Consider the following 22,608-nt stretch of genomic DNA (forward strand, 5'->3'; position numbering starts at 1 on the left):
GGGGTTGAAGGTCAGATAGCAAATGATAGGGAGATAGCCAGCATGGCAGATTAAATGATGCTGGTTCTTGCAGTTAACTCCCCGACTTCAAGTGTGGTTCTTTCAGCTTGAGATGTGACAATTACATTTCTGTCTTTCCTTAGTTCTGATGAAAGGTCATCGACTTGAAACATCAGTTCTGTTTTTCTCCACAGGTGCTGCCTGACCTGCTAAGTACTTCCAGCATTTTCCGTTTTTATTTCAGATTTCACCATCCAAGACAAAGCCGCTTGATTGGCACCACACCCACAAACATTCACTCCCTCCACAACTGACGCACAGTAGCAGCAGTGTCTACCATCTACAAGATGCACTGCAGGAATTCACCAAGGCTTCTTAGGCAGCACCTTCCAAACCCACGATCACTACCATCTAGAAGGACAGGGGCAGCGGATAGATGGGAACACCACCACCTGGCAGGTCCCCTCCAAGTCACACACCATCCTGACTTGGAAATATATTGTCATTCCTTCACTGCGCTGGGTCAAAATGCTCAGACTCCCTTCCTATCAGCACAGTGGGTGTACCTACATCACATGGACTGCAGCGGTTCAAGAAGGCAGCTCACCACCACCTTCTCAAGGGTAACTAGGGATGGCCAATAAATGCTGGCCCAGCCAGCGATGCCCACATCCCGCGAATGAGTAAAAAAAAATAAACAAAAGCAAATTATTTCTTTATATTCATTCATGGGATGTGAGCATCACTGGAAAGGCCAGCAAATATTGCCCATCCCTAATTACCTGGAGAAGGTGGTGGTGAGCTGCCTTCTTGAACCGCTGCAGTCCATGTGGTGTCGCTACACCCACTGTGCTGTTAGGGAGGGAATTGTAGGATTTTGACCCAGCGACGATGAAGGGATGGCAATATATTTCCAAGTCAGGATGGTGTGTGACTTGGAGGGCATGACTTTACCAATACCGGTCAATCTCTGTGCTAACTTACAAGTTCAGATACAGAGGCCACAAAGAGCCTGTTGCAACTTGAGAGACTTTTAGCGATGGGCTCAAACCTACGCTTGAGAAGAAAACATTTTTTAAATCAGGAGACAGTGATTGGGTGACTGCGATCGAGTCTTGATTTTTGAGCCTAAGTTGTTTTTTTTGTGTGGGAAAGACTGAGGAGAGAAGGGGGAGCTGGGGCCTGAAAGAGCCAGAGAGGCAGGCAGTAAGATGGGTCCTGATTGCATTACGTCGGTGATGTGGGGAGCAGTAAGTCTCGCTGCCGGTGCCATTTACAGTTTAGAAGCAGCCCAGGAATTATTCAAAGGTTGTTTATGTTAACATTTTTGAAACTGGCTGGGAATTACATGGAGGCGGTAAGTTCCAAGCAGATGAAAAACCAGCTGAACCAGATGGCAACTGCTCTGCAGGATATTATTGCATCTTTGAAATGAATCCCCACCCCCACCACCACCCAACAAACTTGCACCAGGTGAGATGAGATGCTTAAATACCAGAGTAACATAAAGGAGATGATCTTACATTCTTTAGAGAAAAGGAAAACCTCAGTCACTCTGTACCATTCCTTCTGCCACACTGATAGGGCTCTGCAAGGATTCTAATGCCATGTGACCACCTGTACATTGACACTGAGATTTTATTTCAGAGTCTTATACACAGAACATAGTCTCTGGATTAAGAGTAGAATTTTACACAGGGATTCCAGAAATGGGCCATTTGCCCCAACCAGTCCATGTCAGTGTTTATGCTCCACTTGGACCTCCTCCCATCTTTCCTCGCCTAAGTTTGTGACCCTCCATTTCCTTCTCCCTCATGTGCTTCTAGCCTCCCTTTAAATGCATCTGTATTATTCGCCTCAACCTCTCCTTGTGGTAGCGAGTTCCACATTCTCCCCACTCTTTGTGCTAAGAAGTTTCTTCTGAATTCCCTTCTGAGTTCCTGGTGACTATCTTATACTGACGGCCTCTAGTTGCGCTCTTCCCCATAAGAGGAAACACCCTCTCCGTATCCACTCTGTCAAAAACTTTTAACAGTTTTTAAAGGCCTCGATTAGGTCACCTTCGACTTTCTCAAGAGAAAAGAGACCCAGTCTGTCAATCTTTCCCTGACATGTATACCCACTCATTTCTGGTGTCAGCCTTGTAAACCTTCTCCCCAGTGCCTCAATGTCCTTTTTATAATCTCAAATGACTAAATGGAAATTTCTAATGTATAAACCCATATCTTAAAACAAAAGTTATTCAACAAAAGGCGTTAATAATGACATATGGGATAGTAACAAGCGAACAGCTAATCTGTTTAGATGGAGATTCTCTCACACTGTATCAAAAAGATGTTAGGTTAGCTTAATTTCGTGGATTTTATGCCCTTCCATCCCACTGTGTAATTTTAATGTGCACAATTCCTGCCTCTGTCTGGTGATGTGGAAATATTAATTGTTGATGGCTAATTATTTTTATGTTTTTTTTCAATTTTGAACCCAGTTTCTTCTTCTCCTGATTTCCTCCAGGAGTTTGGCTCCACAGGTGGTAGCCCCTCTGATACCTCTGCCCGAGAGACCATTCTTCACATCTGAACCGCGATAGTGAAGCCTCGAATTTCTGATCAGTATCAGTTCGACACTCATTTATTTGAAACAGGTCAATGTCAGCATTAGCACATATTTAGGATTAACATCAATGACTAAGTTTAGGAGCAGCTGATTATTCTTCCTAGCTGACAGTTCTTTGCCTACAATCTCTACATTTCAAATTTACTGTACATGTTTGAAGCCTTTTCAGATATTGCTGAAACATTTGTTAAGGTAAAAATGCAAATCAATTATTCCTTCCTTTTTTCCCCTTTTTGTTCCCTTTCCTTCTCTCAGCAATTGCTGAGACCAGATGACTCAGAACAGACAAGGACACATGACTGAAACCTTCTAGCCTGCATTGCTTAGTATTAAGCAGACCAGTGACTACCAGAAAGCAATTGGGTGAGCTTTGCACAACAGCAAAGTCAAGGTTGAAACTCAAGGCCTGACTCAAAACTTTTCCTGACGCTTATCGTGTCAGCTGTGACTCAGTGGGTAACGCTCTCACCTCTGAGTTGTGGGTTCAAGTCCCGCTCCAGAAGCTTGAGCACAAATCTAGACTAACCCTCCCAGTGCAGTGCTCCCTCAGCACTGTGCTGTCTTTCAGATGGCCCTATGTGCCCTCGTGCAAAGATTTCCCTGGCACTATTTTTAAGAAGAGAGGGAGGGGAGATCTGCTTGATGTCCTGGACAATATCAATCCCCGAACCAACATCACTGGTCAGTATCACGTTGCTGTTTTTGGGATGCTGCTGTGTGCAAATTGGTTGTTGCGTTTTCTACATTATATCAGTGACTACTTCAAAAAGTACTTTGTTGGCTATGAAGTGCTTTAGGACATCCTGAGGTCGTGAAAGGTGCTGTGCAAATTTCTTTCTTTCCTCTGTCATTCAACGTGCACTTGGAAAAAATGAGGGAGCCATACCCTGAATGGGTAATACGGAAACACATCAGAACTTTACATACCACAGAACAAAGAGTTAAAAAAAATTGTTTGCAGAAGGAAACCGTTTATATTGAGATCGTGTTGTTGTTTCTGCAGTTGCAGGCTGTCACACTGGAATTGGAGAAATCTGTCCACCAGGTCATTACTGCCCTGTAGGTTCAGCACTGCCCATATGTTATCCTGCAGGAAGAAACCAAGATACAAGTGGGCAAAAACACGGCCAGCCTTGTGAACCTGGCTATTACTGCTATGCGAATTCTCTAACGTGCGTCATGCATTTCTGCCCTGAAGAAACCTGTCCTCCTGAAACCTTTGGCAACACATCAGGTAAACTTATACATTATGTTTAAGATATGCCTCAGTGATAGTTAAGACCTTTAATTAACTTTACATGTTTCTGTTATGGTATGTGCTAAAAGCATTAAGACCTGTTATCTGCTTAGACTCATCTGCAATCTGCAGACACAAATTATTCAGCACATCAAACCAGGGAAAATGCATCTATGAAAATGCTTCTGTTCAATGGCATCTCACTCACTTACCCCATATCAAGTGCCAGCACAGAAATCGGCATCACGGATGGAGAGAGGGTTTTCCTTTTTGTCATTCTTCAGCATCTGGGCATCATTGGCATTTATTGCCCATCCCTCATTGTCTTTAAGAAGGTGGTAATGCACTTCCACTTCAACTGCTGAAGTCCGTGTGGTGAAGGTGTCCCCACAGTGCTGTTAGATAGGAAGTTCCAGGGCTTTGATCCAGTGACAATGAACGATTTAGCTGGGGTTAATAGATTGTCTCTCAACTCCACTGAGCTTGAGTTAGCGATAGTGGAAAGGGCAGAGCTGGAGTTGGCAGACAGAAAGAGATCTAGCTCTGCTGAAGAGGGCATAGGTAGAGGCTTTAGCCCAAATGATAAGATCATTGCCCCTTGTTCTCGATGCCCCGCCAGACAAAATAGTTTCTGTTGTATATTTGATATCTTTGATTTGCCTGAGGGGAATGCAGAGATGACACTGGTTTCTAAGTGTGCAGGAATTTTATTTACAGAGTTTTAGGCAATGCTTAAAATGTTTTCCAGCTTCATATCTATGCTATCAAATACTTCCAGCATTTTAAATACCTTGAGCAAATTACCCCTCAAGGAAATCACAAGCCAAGTTTATGCAAAGTGGAAACAAAACACTTCGTAACTCAATGTTTAACAATTATTTTTACAATTTTGGACTGTCTGTGCCTATAGTTTGAACTACATTTTTGACCTCTTATACCAAGTTAATAATTAGCCATGGAAACAGGAGGATATCATTTACCCCTGCAACGAGTAACTCACCTCCTGACTCCCCAAAGCCTGTCCACTATCTACAAGGCACAAATCAGGAGTGTGATGGAATACTCTCCACTTGCCTGGATGGGTGCAGCTCCCACAACACTCAAGAAGCTTGACACCATCCAGGATAAAGCAGCCCACTTGATCGGCACCACATCCACAAACATTCACTCCCTCCACCACCAACGTACAGTAGCAGGAGTGTGTGCCATCTACAAGATGCACTGCAGGAATTCACCAAGGATCCTTCGACAGCACCTTCCAAACCCACGAACCCCACCATCCATCCTAAATTGTAAATATATTGCCGTTCTTTCACTGTCGCTGGGTTAAAATCCTGGAACACCCTCCCTATCAACACTGTGGGTGTACCTACACCACATGGACTGCAGCAGTTGAAGAAGGCAGCTCACCACCACCTTCTCCAGGGAAACTAGGGATGGGCAACAAATGCTGGCCCAGCCAGCGACACCCACATCCCGTGAATGAATAAAAAAAGATGGTGAAATCTCCCCTTGTAATTTAACCTTTTGCTGCACAACCTCCGAGACCAATATATCTCCCCTTAAATAAAATCAAACACTGCACATGCTGGAGATCTGAGATAACAACAGAAAGCGCTTGAAAATCCCGGCAGCATCAGTGAAGAGAAAAACAAAGTTAACGTTTCGGGTCCGAGAGGTGGGGATGCGATGGGTTTTGTGCTGTTGAAAGGGGCAAGAGACAGGCAGAGCAAAACCCCTGACCTTTAATTTTGCTTCACCTGCCCCTCCCCCCTTTTCCATTCCACAGAAGATGAAAATTTACCCCAGCTTTCCCCCCCCCCCGCCCTCCTCTTGTCCTGTGATGTTTACATTGACCACATGCCTTTGGGTCTGAGGAGTTCACACGTAACCTTAAGCAATGTATTCCTGTGAAATAATTCTGAAGGTCATGATGGGAAAAGAATTTCCAAACTCTGTTCTGTGTTTCAGGTTACTACTGCACCCCATCCATGCCTCGTTTACCCTGTCCTGCTGGTTATTACTGCCCAGAGGGGTCAGGGGTCCCAGTTGAGTGCCCAGTTGGCCATTATTGTCCTCGGGACATTGTTGTCAGTCATGAAGGCTCCAGACGGGGTAAGAATATTAAAATAACTATTGTCAGATATTAAGCCTATTTCGCTTTATGAGCTATTTTAAACTAAACTTAAAAAGAAACTCAAGAGATTAAATGCTCGTCTGGAGTCCGTGATCAGTTAAAAGGCTGTTCCCCTGAGCTGACAGTAAAAGTCATTTGCGGTTTTGGGAAAGAGATACAGAGGGATGCGAAGAAAACCATTTTTATGCAGCGACTGGTAATGACCTGGAAGTCGCTACTCACGAGAGTGGAGGAAGCGGAGATGATCAATGTTTTCAAAAATAAATTGGGTAGACACTTGAGGAAAATAAACTTACAGGGCTACATGGGTAGAGTGGTGGAATGGGACTGACTGGGTTGCTCTACAGAGAGCCAGCATGGGCTCGATGGACAAAATAGACTCCTCCTCTGTCTGCTTTTATGACTCTGTGACTCCAAGAGTATAGAATGGTGGCCTCTGAAAAGGTCTATTCATTCCATATCTTATCAAAATGGCTTCAGTAGCCCAGGAGGAAAAACCACTAAAACTTGGAAATATCTGGTACTGGTCCAAACTGGCGTTCATTTTAAAGGTATACAAGTTTGGACTGGATTTTCCTTCTGGGAGAATAGGCCCATGTAAACGACTGGTGAAAAATGGAACAGCAGTTTAACCTAGGGCTACATAACACAAACCTACCTCTAATTTATTTTTATCAGTCATTGGTGCTATTAAGCCGGTGAAATGTCCACTGGGATACAGGGAGTACGTTGGATCCAACAGAAGCACCTTCAACTGCACTTGTGAGCCATGCCCTGCTGGTTACTATGGGAACCACACCGATCGCCAGGTCTGTCTAGAATGCCAGGCAGGGGTAGTCTGTCTTCAAGGAGCCACGACCACTGACCCACCATCTGACGTCACTGACCAAGGGATTGCAGCAATCAGGTCTTACGCCTGTCCAAAAGGTATGTGTGCTTGGAGAGTAATATTGTTCTTTCAACTGAACAACTGTATCTGGCCTCGGGTCAGGTTACAATGCAAATGTAGCCATTTTGCTTATATTTACACATCTGAGCTATTTATAGATTTAAGGTAATTGTGCAACTTCGTTCCTGTCATTTCAGTGATGAGCTAGGGAAAGGACTATACAGAACAGAGAGATACAATTACTCCCCATTCTACTGGCCCCAAAGTTTGAAAAATACCCTACATAGCTCAATCCCTCATGATCCTCAACCATATCGTCTGTCTGGTAATCTTTCCTGTTGCCTTGTGGATTTGGTATTTCCACTGTCTCCTGAGGGATTCTGTCCTGCAAATTGACTACACAATTAATTGCAGAAATTAATCATTTGCAGAAAGTAAGGCTAACATTTATAGAGCGCCTTTCTTGACCTCAGGATGCCCCAAAGCACTTTCCAGCCAATTAAGTACTTTTGAAATGCAGCTACTGTTGTAATGAAGGAAACGCGGTAGCCAATTTTCATGGAGCAACTCCCACGGACAGCAATGTGGTAATAATCAGGTAATCTGCTTTTAGTGGTGTCAATCAAGGAATAAATATTGGCCAGGACACATGAAAACTCCCCTGCTCATCTTCGAAATAATTTCACGGGATCTCTTACGTCTACCTGAGAGGGCAGACAGGGCCTCAGGTTATCATCTCACCTGAATGCCACCTCCCGCAGTACTGCACTGGAGTGTCAGCCTGGATTATGTGCTGACGTCTCTGGAGTAGGACTAGAACCACCAACCTACTGACTCAGAGTTGAGAGTGCTACCCACTGAGACACGCAGATTTAGTGACGTCACAATTTGCGAACATCCTCATGGGTGGCTTTAATTTCTGTTGACCTGCTACTTCTTACTCCTCTCTATATTGGTTCCTTCCCACCCCCCACCCCCCACCAACCCACCTCCCCCACCATATCTAAAACCCTTATGGATAGAATGAGTTCTTTAAGGAGTCACTTTAGATGCAGTTTGCTTGGAACGGACTAGGGTCTGCTACAGAACGAGAGGTACAAAGAATGGATAATTCGTTGGAAGAATTCACTTCCTTCACAATTGCTTGCAGGTCACTACTGCCCTAAAGCGAGCCCCGAGCCAATCCCTTGTCTGAAAGGTACTTACAATCCAATTGAAAGGGCAGTGAGTGCTGACCACTGCCTGAAATGTCCCACAAACTACTTCAACCATTTAACAGGACAGAGAGCCTGCTTCTCCTGCGGTCCCCAGGCTGTGCAGCCTGAAGAAGGACAGGATATCTGCATTTGCCTTCAGAATGGGGAGATCTTCCAGGTGAGAATATCAGTGTGCTTATTCTAAACCATTTGACGTTGCAGGCATTGCAGTTTGATGTTGCGCACATTTAGCCGTTTCCAACTAGTGCCATTTACGTGGCGAGGTCAAACTATCAAACTTCATTTAGGATATTGATGTCTGATTTTAACTCCCATCACCCACCCCATTCCCAGTTTACACCTTGTTGCCCGTGTGCAATAGCCCACCTCCTCCCCACCCCCAAGCCCCTTTTATACTTCGCTGAATTCAAGCATAGGGAGGCCACCTGCCACAAAGGAGTTGAGGCTGGGGGGCGGGGGTGTCTAATTTAAAGTGTCACACCCCAGTGACATCAGGTCAGGCAGTGGAGACGGTGCAGGTTGGGCATGGAAGGGAGGCGAGCAGTTAATTTTAACCCTAGGCCTGACTAAGGCCTTCAGAGGCTTCAGCCATGCTGGCAGAAGCAAAGATTCAGGCCACAGGTTGACCACGGGAATATTTTAAATTTATAAAAGAGATGGGACGTGTGGGACACTATGGCTCGCCCCTGTCCCATCATATACTTGCCAACGTCGCACCCTTGCACCTATTGCTCCTTTGGCTCTGGTCTTTTACACACCCACCTTATCCAACCACTCCATCATTGACTGAGGAGCCATCAGCTGCATTGCCCCAACCCTTCTCTCCTTATCGCTTCTCTAAAACCTTGTTAAAACCAGTCTTTTTGACGCCCAATAGGGGAAAAGGAAGCAGTAAAACTTGGAAATAACTGGTACCGGTCTGAACTGGAGTTCTATTTTAAGATACACAAGACAAGTTCAGGCCAGTACTGGTCATCTCCCAGGTTTTACTGGTTTTTCCTTCCACCTCTCCCACCGTGGCTCAGTCTCTGCTCCTCTTGAGGGAGAATCTAGAACTCGGTGGGGTGGGGGGGGTGCTGTTTCACAATGAGGGGTCGCCCATTTAGGACAGAGATGAGGAGAAAAGTTTTCTCCCATAGAGTTGTGAGACTTTGGAATTCTCTTCTTTAAAAGGTGGTTGAGGCAGAGCCCTCGAATATTTTTAAGGCAGAGGTAGATGGATTCTTGATCAGCAAGTGGATGAAAGGTTATCGAGGGTAGGAAGGAATGTGAGTTTAAGGTTAAAATCAGATCAGCCATGATCTTATTGAATGGCAGAGCAGGCTCGAGTGGCCCTACTCCTGCTCCTAATTTGTATGTTCGTATGTTTACCCTCTTTGAAGAGCTCTGAGACACCTTCCCATATTAAAGTTAGCGTTGTTATACAGAGATGGTATGTTTTATGTGCATATAATTTAATTATCAAACCTTTCTTAGCCCAGTGATTCTCATTGTACATGTGCTTTGAGACATCGAGTGGTATCTAAAGGAACGAGAGCGTGTGTCAGACAACGGTACGATATCTGCCGAGAGGGGACCAGCAGAAATCAGGATGGAACCTGTCTTGCGATTGATGAGTGGAAGGAATATTGTTCCCTGAAGGTGTGTATCAAAAAAAGACCTTTCATTTAGCTCCTTTCGTAGTCACAGGATCTTCCAAAGCATTTCACAGTTTTAGAAATGTCATCACTGTTCTAACATAGGGAAATGAGGAAGCCAATTTGTTAACAGCTAAATACCAAATAAATTGCATCTGGGTCTTGAGGGATAAATATTGGCCAGGACAGTTCCCTTGTCTTCCTTCAAATAGTGCCATAGGTCTTTAACGTTCACCTGAGAAGACAGTTAAGGCCTCGTTTTAATGTCTCATCTGGAAGATGGTACCTCTGATGGCATAGCGTTCCAATGCCAATCGAGCTTATGCACTCAAGTTATGCGCTAGAGTAGAGCTTGAATCGCCGGGCATTGGACACAAGAGTGATACCACTGAACTGAATCTCAGTAGTTTTGTGCATTAATACACAGTCTAGCAATGGTAATTCTGCATTAACAGGAGGATCTGTAAACTAAAGACAGTTTTCAATTAGACTAGAAATTACGGCCTGGATTTTATGCTCAGCCGACAGTGGGTTTGAAGACGGGGGCTTGTAAAATCCAACGGGCAACCTTCCCACCCCCTACCCACCTGCCCTGACCTGTCTGAAATTTGACATGGGGTGGGGGAGATGTTGGGCAGCCCTTGGACCTATTAATGGCCACATAAGGGCCTCATCCTGCCACCCTTGGTATCTTACCCGTGTTGGCGGCAAGCCCCACACCAGGGAGGAAGCCTGACAGCTTTAGCTGCAGGGGCTGGTGTCAGGCAAGTCGGGGTGGGGGGAGAATTCTCCTTTTGCGGGGCCTCCGGGGCCCATTGGAGGTCCCCCACCCCAAGGCCATCCCTCCCTTAACCCTCTCCTCATGCCCTTCAGCCTCTAGAATCCGCCCCGCAATCTCCTCTCCAAGACCCCCCCCGACCCTCAGGCTCCTCGCCTTAGTGGGACTGCCCACGGTCCGGGAAGTGGCCAGCGCTCCCATCTGGCCTCGCTGGGGCTTCTGAGCTGTCTGCCATCTAAGGCGGGACTTCCTCTCGAGATAGGAGTGGAAATCTCGCCTTAAAGCAGCTAAGGCTGCTCTCACTGATAAATTGCTGTCGCAATGGTGGGTGGGTTCCTTCCCCCACCCCACCCCACCCCACCCCAACGTTTTGGCCAGGGTGGGAGACCACAATGCTCTGCAAAATCCAACCCCCGCCAGCTTTGCTCGGAACAACACCTCCCCCAGCCCATGTAAAATTTCAGACAGGTCGGGGCAGGTGATTAGGAAGTGAGAAGGTTGCCGGCTGGATTTTACGATAACAATTGGCGGAATTACCCAGCAGAATACGGTGCAGTTTGGGTCTAATGGGGCCTTCGGTAGCTGACCTTGTAACCTTCTTTCAATGCTTGGTCTGACTGAGCCAATGAGGGCAGTCCAGTGACTACCGCCCCCTGCTGTCAATGTTGTCTCCACTTTTTTTCCATGTTTAACTTTCTTTCCATTACCCGCAGCACATCCATTAATGCAACTATCTGGTATATTAAAATATGTTAAAAAATTCCAGCAAAATCATAAGGAAGATAAAAGCTCCCATTGGCAGTGTAGCTTGTACCTTAAGGCATGTGACACTCAAGCACAGCATGCTTACATAACAGTAATAGCACTACATGGAGATGGTTTAAAGCACGATATAGAGTCTGTTTTGGACAATGAAATGAGAGAGAGAAACAGAGTTAACTTTTAATGTTCTGAAGAAGAGTCATGTTCGACTTGAAACATTGGCCGGAATTTTACGGCCCTGCCGAAATCAGTGAAGTTTTGACCGGCTCACCGGATTTTCCAGCCCTGCTCCCATCGTGACAGGGCCGTAAAATTCCGTCCATTAAAACCCTGTTTCTCTTTCCACAGATGCTGCCGGACCTGCTGAGTATTTCCAGCTTTTTCTGTTTCCATTTCGGATTTCCGGCATCTGCATTTTGCTTCTATTTTGCACAGTGTTACATGCGACCCGGACAGTTCCTGCATCTGAATCATGGCTCCAAAAATATTTCATTATTGAACGCTTCCAGTCGGGCTGTTTGGTCTAAAACAGATGCCATGCTGTTTCAATCGTTCTGAGGATGTTGGTAACTGCGTTTTCGGTTGCGTTGCAGGTTTGCGCTTCCCCCGTGGATTACCAGGGTTTTGATGAGGTTCTTGGCCTTTGCCTTTGTCAGACAGGAAGTTTGGACTCTGTGTGCAATCGGAAGTGCAGACGGTTACAATGGAGCAGGCTGCAGATAGCCCGCAAAGGAGGAGCACACTTTCGCATTACTGACAGAAATGGCTTGAAGGTAATGACAGGGTCAACTGAAAAGAAAACAGTTTCCTTCATAGCTCATCTGGTAACTACACTCACTAAGTTAGAGCAGGAAGATGACCAGTTTCTGCTGTGGTCCATGTTGAGTTAACCAATTTCAGACGGGCAGCTGCAGGGGCTCAAATTAGTTTCAGCGCCTCTGTACAAGGGAGGGGAAAAGTCAGCCAGGGAAGATTGTCCTCTTCACTTCCTTGGCAGCAATCTGTTCCAGCACATTGCCTCACCTGCTGTAGAACATGCAAGATTTTAACTCCATTTATTTCAAAGGGTGAGATTTTAATTACTCATCACTTGGGCGGAGTTAAAATCGGGTTTAATCTCCATCGATTGAAATCCTGCTACACAGTCAACGTAAATGGACATTAATCAAGGGTAGGGTTGAGTTCAGTTCTGATGTTCCCACCTGCTGCAGTTACTAGCCCCACTGCATATAATAGGAGAATTGGTGTTGAGCTAATTTGCCCTCCTTAGCCCTGTCAGCAATGTGAGCATGGTGAGGGTTTAAAATCTTGGAACTATTTCAGTACAAGGTTTACCGATTGAAGAAGGGTTTTGTGGTGAACTGAAGCTCAGTCACTTTAATACTAAACTAAATTTGTCTCTTCAGGTTGATGTGCCTTTGAGCCATGTTGGAAGAGTTCTGAACAGCAGAAATGCTATTGAGGAAAGCCAGAGTCCCCCAGGATATGGCTTCACTCAGCCAGTGCATTTAGTGGAAACATCTGGTGAGATTTTATTGTGCGTTCTTGCAGCTCATTGTAGAAGAAAAGCCACCATAACTCTTTCAAACCAAGATGGGGATGTGAATAAATCTGATTCTCTTTATTGTATGCTAAAGGATCCATTTATTCCCATGGACACAAGCACATGAACAAAGCTCTGATCTTTAGTAAGCAAAAATGCTGTTGCCTTTATTTACTGAGGGAGGAAATTAATGTTTAAATAATATGATAATGAGCTGAACTTAGGGTTTGTATCTTTGTTGTGTTGGGTTGAGAACACATGGCCCGTGTTCAGGTAACACTCCTCTACTAAAGTTAATTTTTAAAAAACTTTCAAAAGAGAAGTTTGTTATGACAGAGCGGCAGGACAGAAGTTAGACACAGAATCACACAGTGCAGAAGAGGCCCTTCAGCCCATCGAGTCTGCACCGACACGTGAGAAACACCTGACCTACCTACCTAATTCCATTTACCAGCACTTGGCCCATAGCCTTGAATGTTATGACATGCCAAGTGCTCATCCAGGTACTTTTTAAAGGATGTGAGGCAACCTGCCTCCACCACCCTCCCAGGCAGCGCATTCCAGACCGTCACCACCCTCTGGGTAAAAAGGTTTTTCCTCACATACACCCTAAACCTCCTGCCCCTCACCTTGAACTTATGTCCCCTCGTGACTGACCCTTCAACTAAGGGGAACAGCTGCTCCCTATCCACCCTGTCCATTCCCCTCATAATCTTGTACACCTCAATCAGGCCGCCCCTCAGTCTTCTCTGCTCCAATGAAAACAACCCAAATCTATCCAACCTCTCTTCATAACTTAAATGTTTCATCTCAGGCAACATCCTGGTGAATCTCCACTGCACCCCTCCAGTGCAATCACATCCTTCCTATAATGGGGCGACCAGAACTGCACACAGTACTCCAGCTGTGGCCTCATCAAGGTTCTATACAACTCCAACATGACCTCCCTACTTTTGTAATCTATGCCTCGATTGATAAAGGCAAGTGTCCCATATGCCTTTTCAACCACCCCACTAACATGCCCCTCCGCCTTCATGTGTCCTTTATGGACACACACGCCAAGTTCCTCAGAACTTCCTAGTGTCATGCCGGTCATTGAATACTTCCTTGTCAAATTACTCTTTCAGCTCACACGTTTCAGGGTTAAATTCCATCTGCCACTTATCTGCCCATTTGACCATCCCGTCTATATCTTCCTGAAGCCCAAGACATTCAACCTCACTGTTAACCACCCGGCCAATCTTTGTGTCGTCCACGATGGCTTAGAAACTGGACCATGTTGCGCCTATTTTCTGAGTGGGAAAATGGCCAATTTTATGAGTTCTTTCAACCATAAAAGTGGTTGAAAGAGATCCAACATCATATTGAGTTGGACAATTTTTCAGGCATCCCTGGTGGATGCCTAAAGCAGACAGTTGGCCCCTTATTAACATATACAAGGGACCTAATGCTTGCTTTGGGACCTATTTCCAAAATTAGGCTCTCTGTAATAAGATTGACATACAACCAAACCACTGATCCTTAAAAGACCACTGGAAGCTGCTACCAAAAAAGTAAGTTTCTTTAAAATGTCTTAACTGAATGTAGAGCCTGGAGGAACAGGAGTGCTTCTCCTGAATCTATAGTACTCCCAAAACCATTGTCAGCCCTCACTCAACTTCTCCCAGATGGCCAACCCTCAGGATCTTCCACTGCTACAGATGGATACCTGCTTTGCTGTGGACATTTAATTTAAATGAGGCCAGAGGCCCAATTTTGATCAAGCTTTGGGCCTACAATTTCTGCAATTCAGGGATCATTTCCTGTGCCCAGGCATTCTGGCACTATCCAAGAGCTACCCCAATGTTTTACATGCTTTACGATGCTTCCTTCCATTTCTTTCAGTCACTTTCCTGTTTTCTCATTGATGATTTGATCACTGTTTAAATGAGAAGCAGCCCTTCAGTCCTTTACCGATTACAAATATACTTAAGGCCTAAACGTATTGGTGATGCTTAACTTTGTCAATCATGCATTTAACAAGCTTATGAGTCAAGACACACAGGGAGATAGAAAATTATATCAGTACTTAATCATGTTTTATAGAAAAAGGTTTCCTGGGAGTATATGATCCAGATCCCAAGAAGCTAAAGAGCTTGCTGGAAATGAACTTGGATCAGCATCCATTGTTAAATGAGTCTCCAGGTACTGATACATTACTTAAACATTACTTGTCTCTCATTACTGTCTTGACTCTATTTGTACATCTCCTGCTGTAACCTCATTAAACTCTACCGGTATCTCCCATTTAACTTGAGCTAATCTGCGTTGTTTCACAAATAGTGAATTTTTCTGAAGCACACCCCTTCTTAGTTGGTGTGAGATTCCGTTTTGAGTTTATTCTCAGACTGTGTGTGTCTATCTTTTAGACAACGTGACCTTGCCTGTGAAATCGCTAAGTTCTGATGATCTTGAAGCTCATTGGTCAAGAATCCGCCAGTTTGCTGATTCTTCTATAAATGGCACCTCGTTTTCAGGGGTCTTCAACCCCACCACCTGCATCAACATTGGGAGCGTCATCATATTTATTGTGTCCAGTGGACATTATCCAGTGTATGATATGTATGTATTGTGTTACATCTCATTATGGTCTTTCGCACAATGCACTTGATTTCATGAAAATTATTACCTGAGAACACAAATATATTGTATATGAGAATATTATTTGTTTTAATATCCAGAGTCATTGTCTTACTAGGTTTTATGGCTTTCAGATCTAGAGGAATAACTTAATAGGGTCTGCCAAGAGAGAGAGGGAATGTGACTAAGTAGATACCTATTTCAAGAGCTAGTACAAGCATAATGGGTCAAATGACCTCCTTCTGACCTATAAAATTCCATGAGTCCTATGATATTGACCCCATTCTTGGCATTGACCATTCTCGGGCCAGGTATGGCACAGTTAGATATAGGTTAATGCTTCCTCTTCTGCGCCCTTACCACCGATCACTCTCTACATATATGTAAATTTTTGCACAAACCAATTTTGTGACTTTTCTGAACAATATCGTCACTTTGTGTTTAATGACAGGCTGTGGATTTATACCCATGGGAATGGGATACATCCAAGGGCATTTCAGATAAGAGCTCTTGCAGCCAGTAAAATAAGAAACCCACCCCACAAACTGAGTTGGAGTCAAATGGAGTCATCTAGAGATGAAAGGACAGTGCCCAGGTCTAACTGGCTTTTGATTAGCTATATATAGTGAAGTGACTGCACACACATTGAACATATTCTCATAACAGAAACATGCAACTGAAGGAAGGAAAATGCAGCCATTTAACTCTAACTGCATGATGTTGATTGTGTACTCGTAGGGGAACATTTTCCCCCCATCGTTGGGGAAGTGCGGGAACGGACGCGGGTGTCTGACCTTCCGATCGGCGCTCCCAGTTGGGACATGTCCTTAACTTTTATTTAAACATTTGATAAACATTTAAAAGCCCCCATGAAACCTCATCCCGCCCGTGGATGAGGTTTGATGCTTTTTCTGAGGCCCGCCTGGGCTCCCGGCCTGCCCGCCGACCCTAAGGTTAGACGGGCAGGTCCATCAATCAAGTTAATTAGTTTTTTAATGACCTTAGTAGGCTGTTGACAGTTCGGCGGGCGGGCAGCCGATTCAGCTGCGCGCCAGCCAAACTGAAAGTCTAAATGACGCGGGGTGACGTCGGGACGCACGCCCGACATATCCCCGAATCATTTGATGCAACGGTGAATGAGCTCCGCCCCCACTCACGGACCAGAAAAACCTGCCCTCAGTGTAATTGGCTTCCTATATGGATGGTTACGGGTTTATAATTGGTTTAATACTGAACACAAACATTTATGGTTAATTTTTTGCATAACCTAGTGTAAGGAGATACAAATAAGAACAACACTTTGAAAAATTTGGGGTTTTTAATCATTAGAACAACACAAGTTATGGGGTAATATGAAAGACGTGTTTTTATTATGAAACGATGGGACACGTTAGGGTGGTTAGAAACAGACAGTGGAACAAAAATGAGAGGCTATAGTACAAGATTAAATTAAGAAATTTAGAACATGGAGCCTGAGGAAACTCTTTATACAGAGTTGTAAGGTTATGAAATTCACTCCCTGAGTTAGTGGTTGAGACAGAAACTATGCTAACATTTAAAATTAGATTCGATAGGCGGATAAAGGAAACAGGATTAAAGGAATATGGAAACAGGTTGGGTAAATGTGTATAGAACTGCTTGTTTGTGAATATGAGCCAGCACTGGTTGAGATAAATGTCTTGTTGCCGCATTTGTGGACCGAATACATCAGGGTTGAATAGCCTATCAGCACTGGTTGTCAAGGTTTCAAAGACCACCATCCATTTGGACAGGGTACATGAGGAAAAGAGGCACTAGTAACATCCCAGTGTCTTTGGGTGGGTGGGGCAGAAAATTAATAAGGAAAATTGACAAGAGATAAACTGAATTGTTCTTTCTTTTTAGTGAAAATCTTTACAACACTAACAATGAGTTTGACTGGAGAGCGTTCCGTGGCCTTGCTGAGGAGATAGGACTCAACTCGAGCACATCCTGGCTGTTCTCGTATCGCTTCAGTCAACCTGGGGTACACGTCTTCCAACTGAACAGCAATCCCAACAAGAAGATGGTGTGTGTCCCATTTACTTGCTCTGACGGTGTGTCTCTTAAACCCTTAATGACGCAAGGTCGTCACAAGTAGTCCACATTTCTGAGTTAGCTTTTCAGCCGTTAACCAACATGACTCCAAAGTTATCATTCCCTTCCTGGTGAACTTGGCAACAATACTGATTGCGTCAACTTTTTGATGAGAAATATATTCACGTCAATTTCTTTTCCAGTATATCCGAGTGATGCCCGTCGGGGGTCAGTGCTATGAGGAGGGCCCCTTCTTCCCCACCACGCCCAGAAACGTTATCCGTACGGGTATCGGCAGGGCCCAAGATTTGTGGCTCAAACCAGACTGGCTTCTCATTTCCAGCTTGCTGATAACATCAGTAATAGTGGCCGGTGTCTGCGCAGGATTGCTGGTAAGCAAGGAGTCCAGTTTTAACTTATTCCAATATTTGGGGGATGTTATTTCTCAGCCGGTTTGCCCAGAACACGGCTGGAGTACGATTGTATTTTTAGGCTACTTACCACTGGATGTCTCTAACATTGATGTGCATGGTGTCACGGTATTGTTGCATGATATATTCTGAAGTACAATATGAACATGCACTGTAAGAGGAATTTAGTTCCATTTTGTGTGGCCCAAATTTAAGAAAATGCTTTCTGCTCAAAACAGGACCATTGGGGCTAAAGAAGGCAACAGACTGAATCCTCCACATTTACTGTAACTGTGAATAAATGGGTCCAACCACTCCCCATATTTCCTTATGACTAAATTAAATGATGTTAATTTACAAAAAGACAATGTATAAGAGCAGTTCGTGTTTAATTTTAGTGAAAGCTCATTTCCACTGGGTAAGTGCACTAAGTGATTTGATTCTTAGATGCATGGAGCAAGAATGTCCTACGTTTATCCCTTGATATCCTTGGTGTTAGTGTGTCAGCTGTAGCTCAGAGAGTTTTGGATTCAAGTTCACTCCAGAATTTGAGCACAATAATCAAGGCTGACATCCAGTGAAGGCAGAGGAAATGCAGCACTGTTGGAGGTGCTGGCTTTCGGGTGAGACTTTAAACTGAGTCACTGTCTGCCCCCCTCAGGTGAACGTAAAAGATCCCATAATGCTATTTGAAAGGAGAAGAGGGGAGTTCTCCATGGTGGCTTGGCCAATATTTATCCTTCAACCAACATCATAAAATCAGATTACCTGGTCCTTAACACATTGCTGTTTGTGGGAGCTTTCTGTGCACAAATTGGCTGCTGTGTTTCCCACATTACAATAGCAACTACACTTCCAAAATACTTCAAGTGTTTTGGGGTGTCCTGCAGTTACGAAAGGCGTTATATAAATGAAAGTATTTTATTTTAATCCCAGGTTGGTGCCAAATTACCTGATCTTATCCAAATCATTGGTGGGGGAAGGAATGGGGTGTTGCAATTCCTGGGACCGTGAGTAGAAAAGTGAACCAAGGTTCCTATCACATCGCTGCTTTCCAGCAACCTCTACTGGAGTCTCAGCTGATGTACAAATAATGGCCACCAGGGTGAGATATTGGAGGGTTGCTTGCCTGTGTGGAGAGGTATCTCAGTGTCAGTCAAAAGGGGGGAAATTTGTTTTGGGTTGTGGCACTAAATGATGCAGCTGTATCAGTCACCAGTTGTATGTCCCATCTGATAGTCAACTCTATTAAAGACATCAGACTGAATATGGCATGGAATATAACGGATGGCCCTACCATACAAGGTGAATTTGTACTGGGTGGAAAAATTCATTTACGTTCAAATCTTCAGCTTCTCTTTAGAAAGTGCAATTGGCCTGAGAAAGCACCTGTTGCTCCAATTTACCGGAGTCTACACAAGGCCTACAACTTTGATGATTACTCTTCTAAAGGAGCTGCTGTCATTGCTGTGAAAAAATTCCATCGGAGCCTGCGCTTCAAGGAACAAACTGAGGAAAATGAAGAGGATGGAGAAGGGGGTGAAGGTGAGTGTTTAGGCATTTCATTCCAAGTCAAACACAATCAGGTATGACAATAGTATAAGTACACTGTAATGTAGCTTATCTATCAAGTCTTCATCCCAGATGATTGATAGAACCCTACCTATTCTTTGGAGCGACATTTAGCTGCAAGGATTGCACACTGTCCCATGTTGGACCGAGAGGTTGAATTTAGAAAAGGTCATGAGTTTAATTATAAGAGAAACACTTGCACTTATAGAATGCTGGCTTACATTTCTCAATGTTCTGAAGCATTTAACCTATAATGAGTTGGTTTAAAGTAGAATAATCATTATGCAGGATGCCTAGCATCCAAATGGTGCACAGCAAGATCCCGCAAACAGCAACTGGATGAAGTTGTCTTGTGATCTCAAGGTTGACATCCAGTGCAGGACAGAGGGAGTGCAGCACTGTTGGAGGTGCTGCCTTTTTAAAAATTCATTCACGGGATGTGGTCTTCGCTGGCTGGGCTAGCATTTATTGCCCATCCCTAGTTGCCCTTGAGAAGGTGGTGATGAGCTGCCTTCTTGAACCGTTGCAGACCCTGTGGTGTAGGTACACCCATAGTCCCGGGTGAGTCTTTGAACTGAGCCACTGTCTGCCCCCCTCAGGTGAACGTAAAAGATCCCATAGTGCTATTTGAAAGGAGAAGAGGGGAGTTCTCCATGGTGGCTTGGCCAATATTTATCCTTCAACCAACATCATAAAATCAGATTACCTGGTCCTTATCATATTGCTATTTGTGGGAGCTTTCTGTGCACAAACTGGCTGCTGCATTTCTAATGTCTTGCAATTTTCTTAAAAAAAAAGATAAATAAAATAATTTTATTTTAGATTCTATCCTGAAAAATGATGAATTTTGGGATTATGAGCAACAAATTGATCTGGAATTCTTTAACACGAACACATTCTATCAAATACTGCTGAAGCAGTCACTTGCTGTGTCAGTCAGATTAAGTCAACATAAGAATGAGGTAAGACATTAAAAAGAGCTGCGTACCTTGGTGTAGCCTCCGAAAGAGCTTTTAACTAAATGAATCCCTCAAATACATTTCCATTGCCTTTTCCATCACCGGGAATTATTTCATAAGCAGTTTTATGTTGCTCAATAAGAGTATAGTTTGCCACTGAGGTTCGTCACATCTGTGATGCACTAACTTGACTCTTTGAGATTCCAGATTCAAATAAAGTCACTCCTGCTGATGCTAGGGCGTGACAAGCCCAATAGAACCATATTTTTGCTTTTTAAAAGTTAAGTTTTCAACCTAATAAAATATAATACATCCAACCGGTCTCTGCACATAAGGAGCCAGGACCAAATGTAACCTTCAAATGAAGTATAGTTAGAGCCCATTAATAAGCAATGTATAAAAATGTATTCCAAATCTCTTCCATATAGGTGAAGACATTGTATCAAAAAATAGCTAAGGAGACAGATTCACTCAGGGAACTTTGGATGGAGAGAATGAACTTTGCTGGAAGGCGTATGGTTATCAACAAGAAAGACATGGAAATCTATGAAAAAATGTGCCATAAGGTGAATATGTTGATTTTCAACACTGTCTTTGCATTAAGAATTTGTATGTGACAACTGGAAGTTAGTATCAAATTGCCTTGTCCATCATTTCTTAGGCATATAAATCACAATATCTGCAATAAAAGTTCAATATGGGCACCTTCAAAAAATGTTGTGCATGCAAAAATGGAGGCAAGGCCCTAAGTTGAGGGCACAAGTAGGTTTGAGATGAATAGATCTGAAAGGGGTGGAAAACTTATGTTTATTGAACATGGAGGTAAGATCTTAAGGGACTTTGTCCAGGTCCTGAGTTGTCCTTCAGACCTCTAGCTCTCATCCAGTGCACAAGCTCTTCCCAGGATTTCTCTAGGCCCTTAAACTCTTGCCACAAACTTTAAGTTCCTAGGTTTCATATTCTACAGGTCGATGTACTTTTTACATTTTTTTATTTGCACTTAGACTTTTAAGCATTAAAACCAGAAGATGAGTCTTGAACTTTTGGAACAAGCCAGGTGAATATTTATGATTGTGGTTTTCCGTTCTGCTCAGTGGATTCTGGTTTTGCATATGAATATAATAAGTTCTGGTATAAAATATTTTAAAAAATGTCCAACTGAAACTTGTCAGAGGGAACAATACCCCAGACCCCTTTAGACAAATAATATATCCACTTTTAAAATTGCTGCTGATTATTGAGGAAACTTTCAACTAACCACGATTCTGGATTTTTTTTTACTCTGGGCCAGCATTTATTGCCCATCCCTAATTGCCCTTGAGAAAGGGGTGATAAGCTGCCAGCATGAACCGCTGTAGTCCCTGTGGGGTAGCTACACCCACAGTGTTGTTGACTTACAGAATGGATTGCCACTCACTATAGAATAGGGACCCAGCTGAAAACTCTCTCAAAATTCAAAATCTGTATCTTGAATTCACACGCCTGAATGAACATACGAAATAGGAGCAAAAGTAGGCCATTCGCTGAGAGAAACAGCATGATCATTTACAGTGAGAGGGTGTGAGAGAAACAGCATGATCATTTACAGTGAGAGAGTGTGAGAGAAACAGTGTGGTCATTTACAGCGAGAGAGTGTGAGAGAAACAGCGTGATCATTTACAGTGAGAGAGTGTGAGAGAAACAGTGCAGTCAATTACAGTGAGAGGGTGTGTGAGAAACAGCGTGGTCATTTACAGTGAGAGAGTGAGAGAGAAACAGCGGGGTCATTTACAGTGAGAGAGTGTGAGAGAAACAGCGTGGTCATTTACAGTGAGAGGGTGTGAGAGAAACAGCGTGGTCATTTACAGTGAGAGAGTGTGAGAGAAACAGCGTGGTCATTTACAGTGAGAGAGTGTGAGAGAAACAGCATGGCCATTTACAGTGAGAGAGTGTGTGAGAAACAGCATGGCCATTTACAGTGAGAGAGTGTGTGAGAAACAGCGTGGTCATTTACAGTGAGAGAGTGTGAGAGAAACAGCGTGGTCATTTACAGTGAGAGAGTGTGAGAGAAACAGCGTGGTCCTCAGGGAGCAAGGGCAAGAGGAGCAGGGCCTTTAACAGTGAGAGAGTGAGGGAAGAGAGTGCAAACATTAAAGAGTGTGACAGGGAAAAGAGCACAGAGAACAGCTGATTGGTGAGTA

At 44.0% G+C, this 22,608-nt stretch overlaps 1 protein-coding gene across 1 annotated transcript in view; it reads left to right on the forward strand.

Moving 5' to 3' along the window:
- Positions 1-2,988: 2,988 nt before the first annotated feature.
- The window catches only part of LOC144691590 (uncharacterized), a 56,553-nt gene continuing 36,933 nt past the window's right edge, over positions 2,989-22,608 (forward strand). The window contains exons 1-15 of the mRNA XM_078559827.1: positions 2,989-3,294; positions 3,617-3,847; positions 5,822-5,965; positions 6,666-6,914; positions 8,027-8,250; positions 9,570-9,734; positions 11,864-12,043; positions 12,677-12,794; positions 14,899-14,997; positions 15,222-15,414; positions 17,317-17,479; positions 17,691-17,879; positions 19,250-19,436; positions 20,292-20,431; positions 20,857-20,994. Of these exons, the coding sequence (XP_078415953.1) occupies positions 3,793-3,847; positions 5,822-5,965; positions 6,666-6,914; positions 8,027-8,250; positions 9,570-9,734; positions 11,864-12,043; positions 12,677-12,794; positions 14,899-14,997; positions 15,222-15,414; positions 17,317-17,479; positions 17,691-17,879; positions 19,250-19,436; positions 20,292-20,431; positions 20,857-20,994 (2,244 nt within the window). The 5' untranslated portion in view covers positions 2,989-3,294; positions 3,617-3,792. The remainder of the gene's footprint in view (positions 3,295-3,616; positions 3,848-5,821; positions 5,966-6,665; positions 6,915-8,026; positions 8,251-9,569; positions 9,735-11,863; positions 12,044-12,676; positions 12,795-14,898; positions 14,998-15,221; positions 15,415-17,316; positions 17,480-17,690; positions 17,880-19,249; positions 19,437-20,291; positions 20,432-20,856; positions 20,995-22,608) is intronic.

The sequence above is a fragment of the Cetorhinus maximus genome, chromosome 2 (assembly GCF_964194155.1).
Source record: "Cetorhinus maximus chromosome 2, sCetMax3.hap1.1, whole genome shotgun sequence".
Lineage (NCBI taxonomy): Eukaryota > Metazoa > Chordata > Chondrichthyes > Lamniformes > Cetorhinidae > Cetorhinus > Cetorhinus maximus.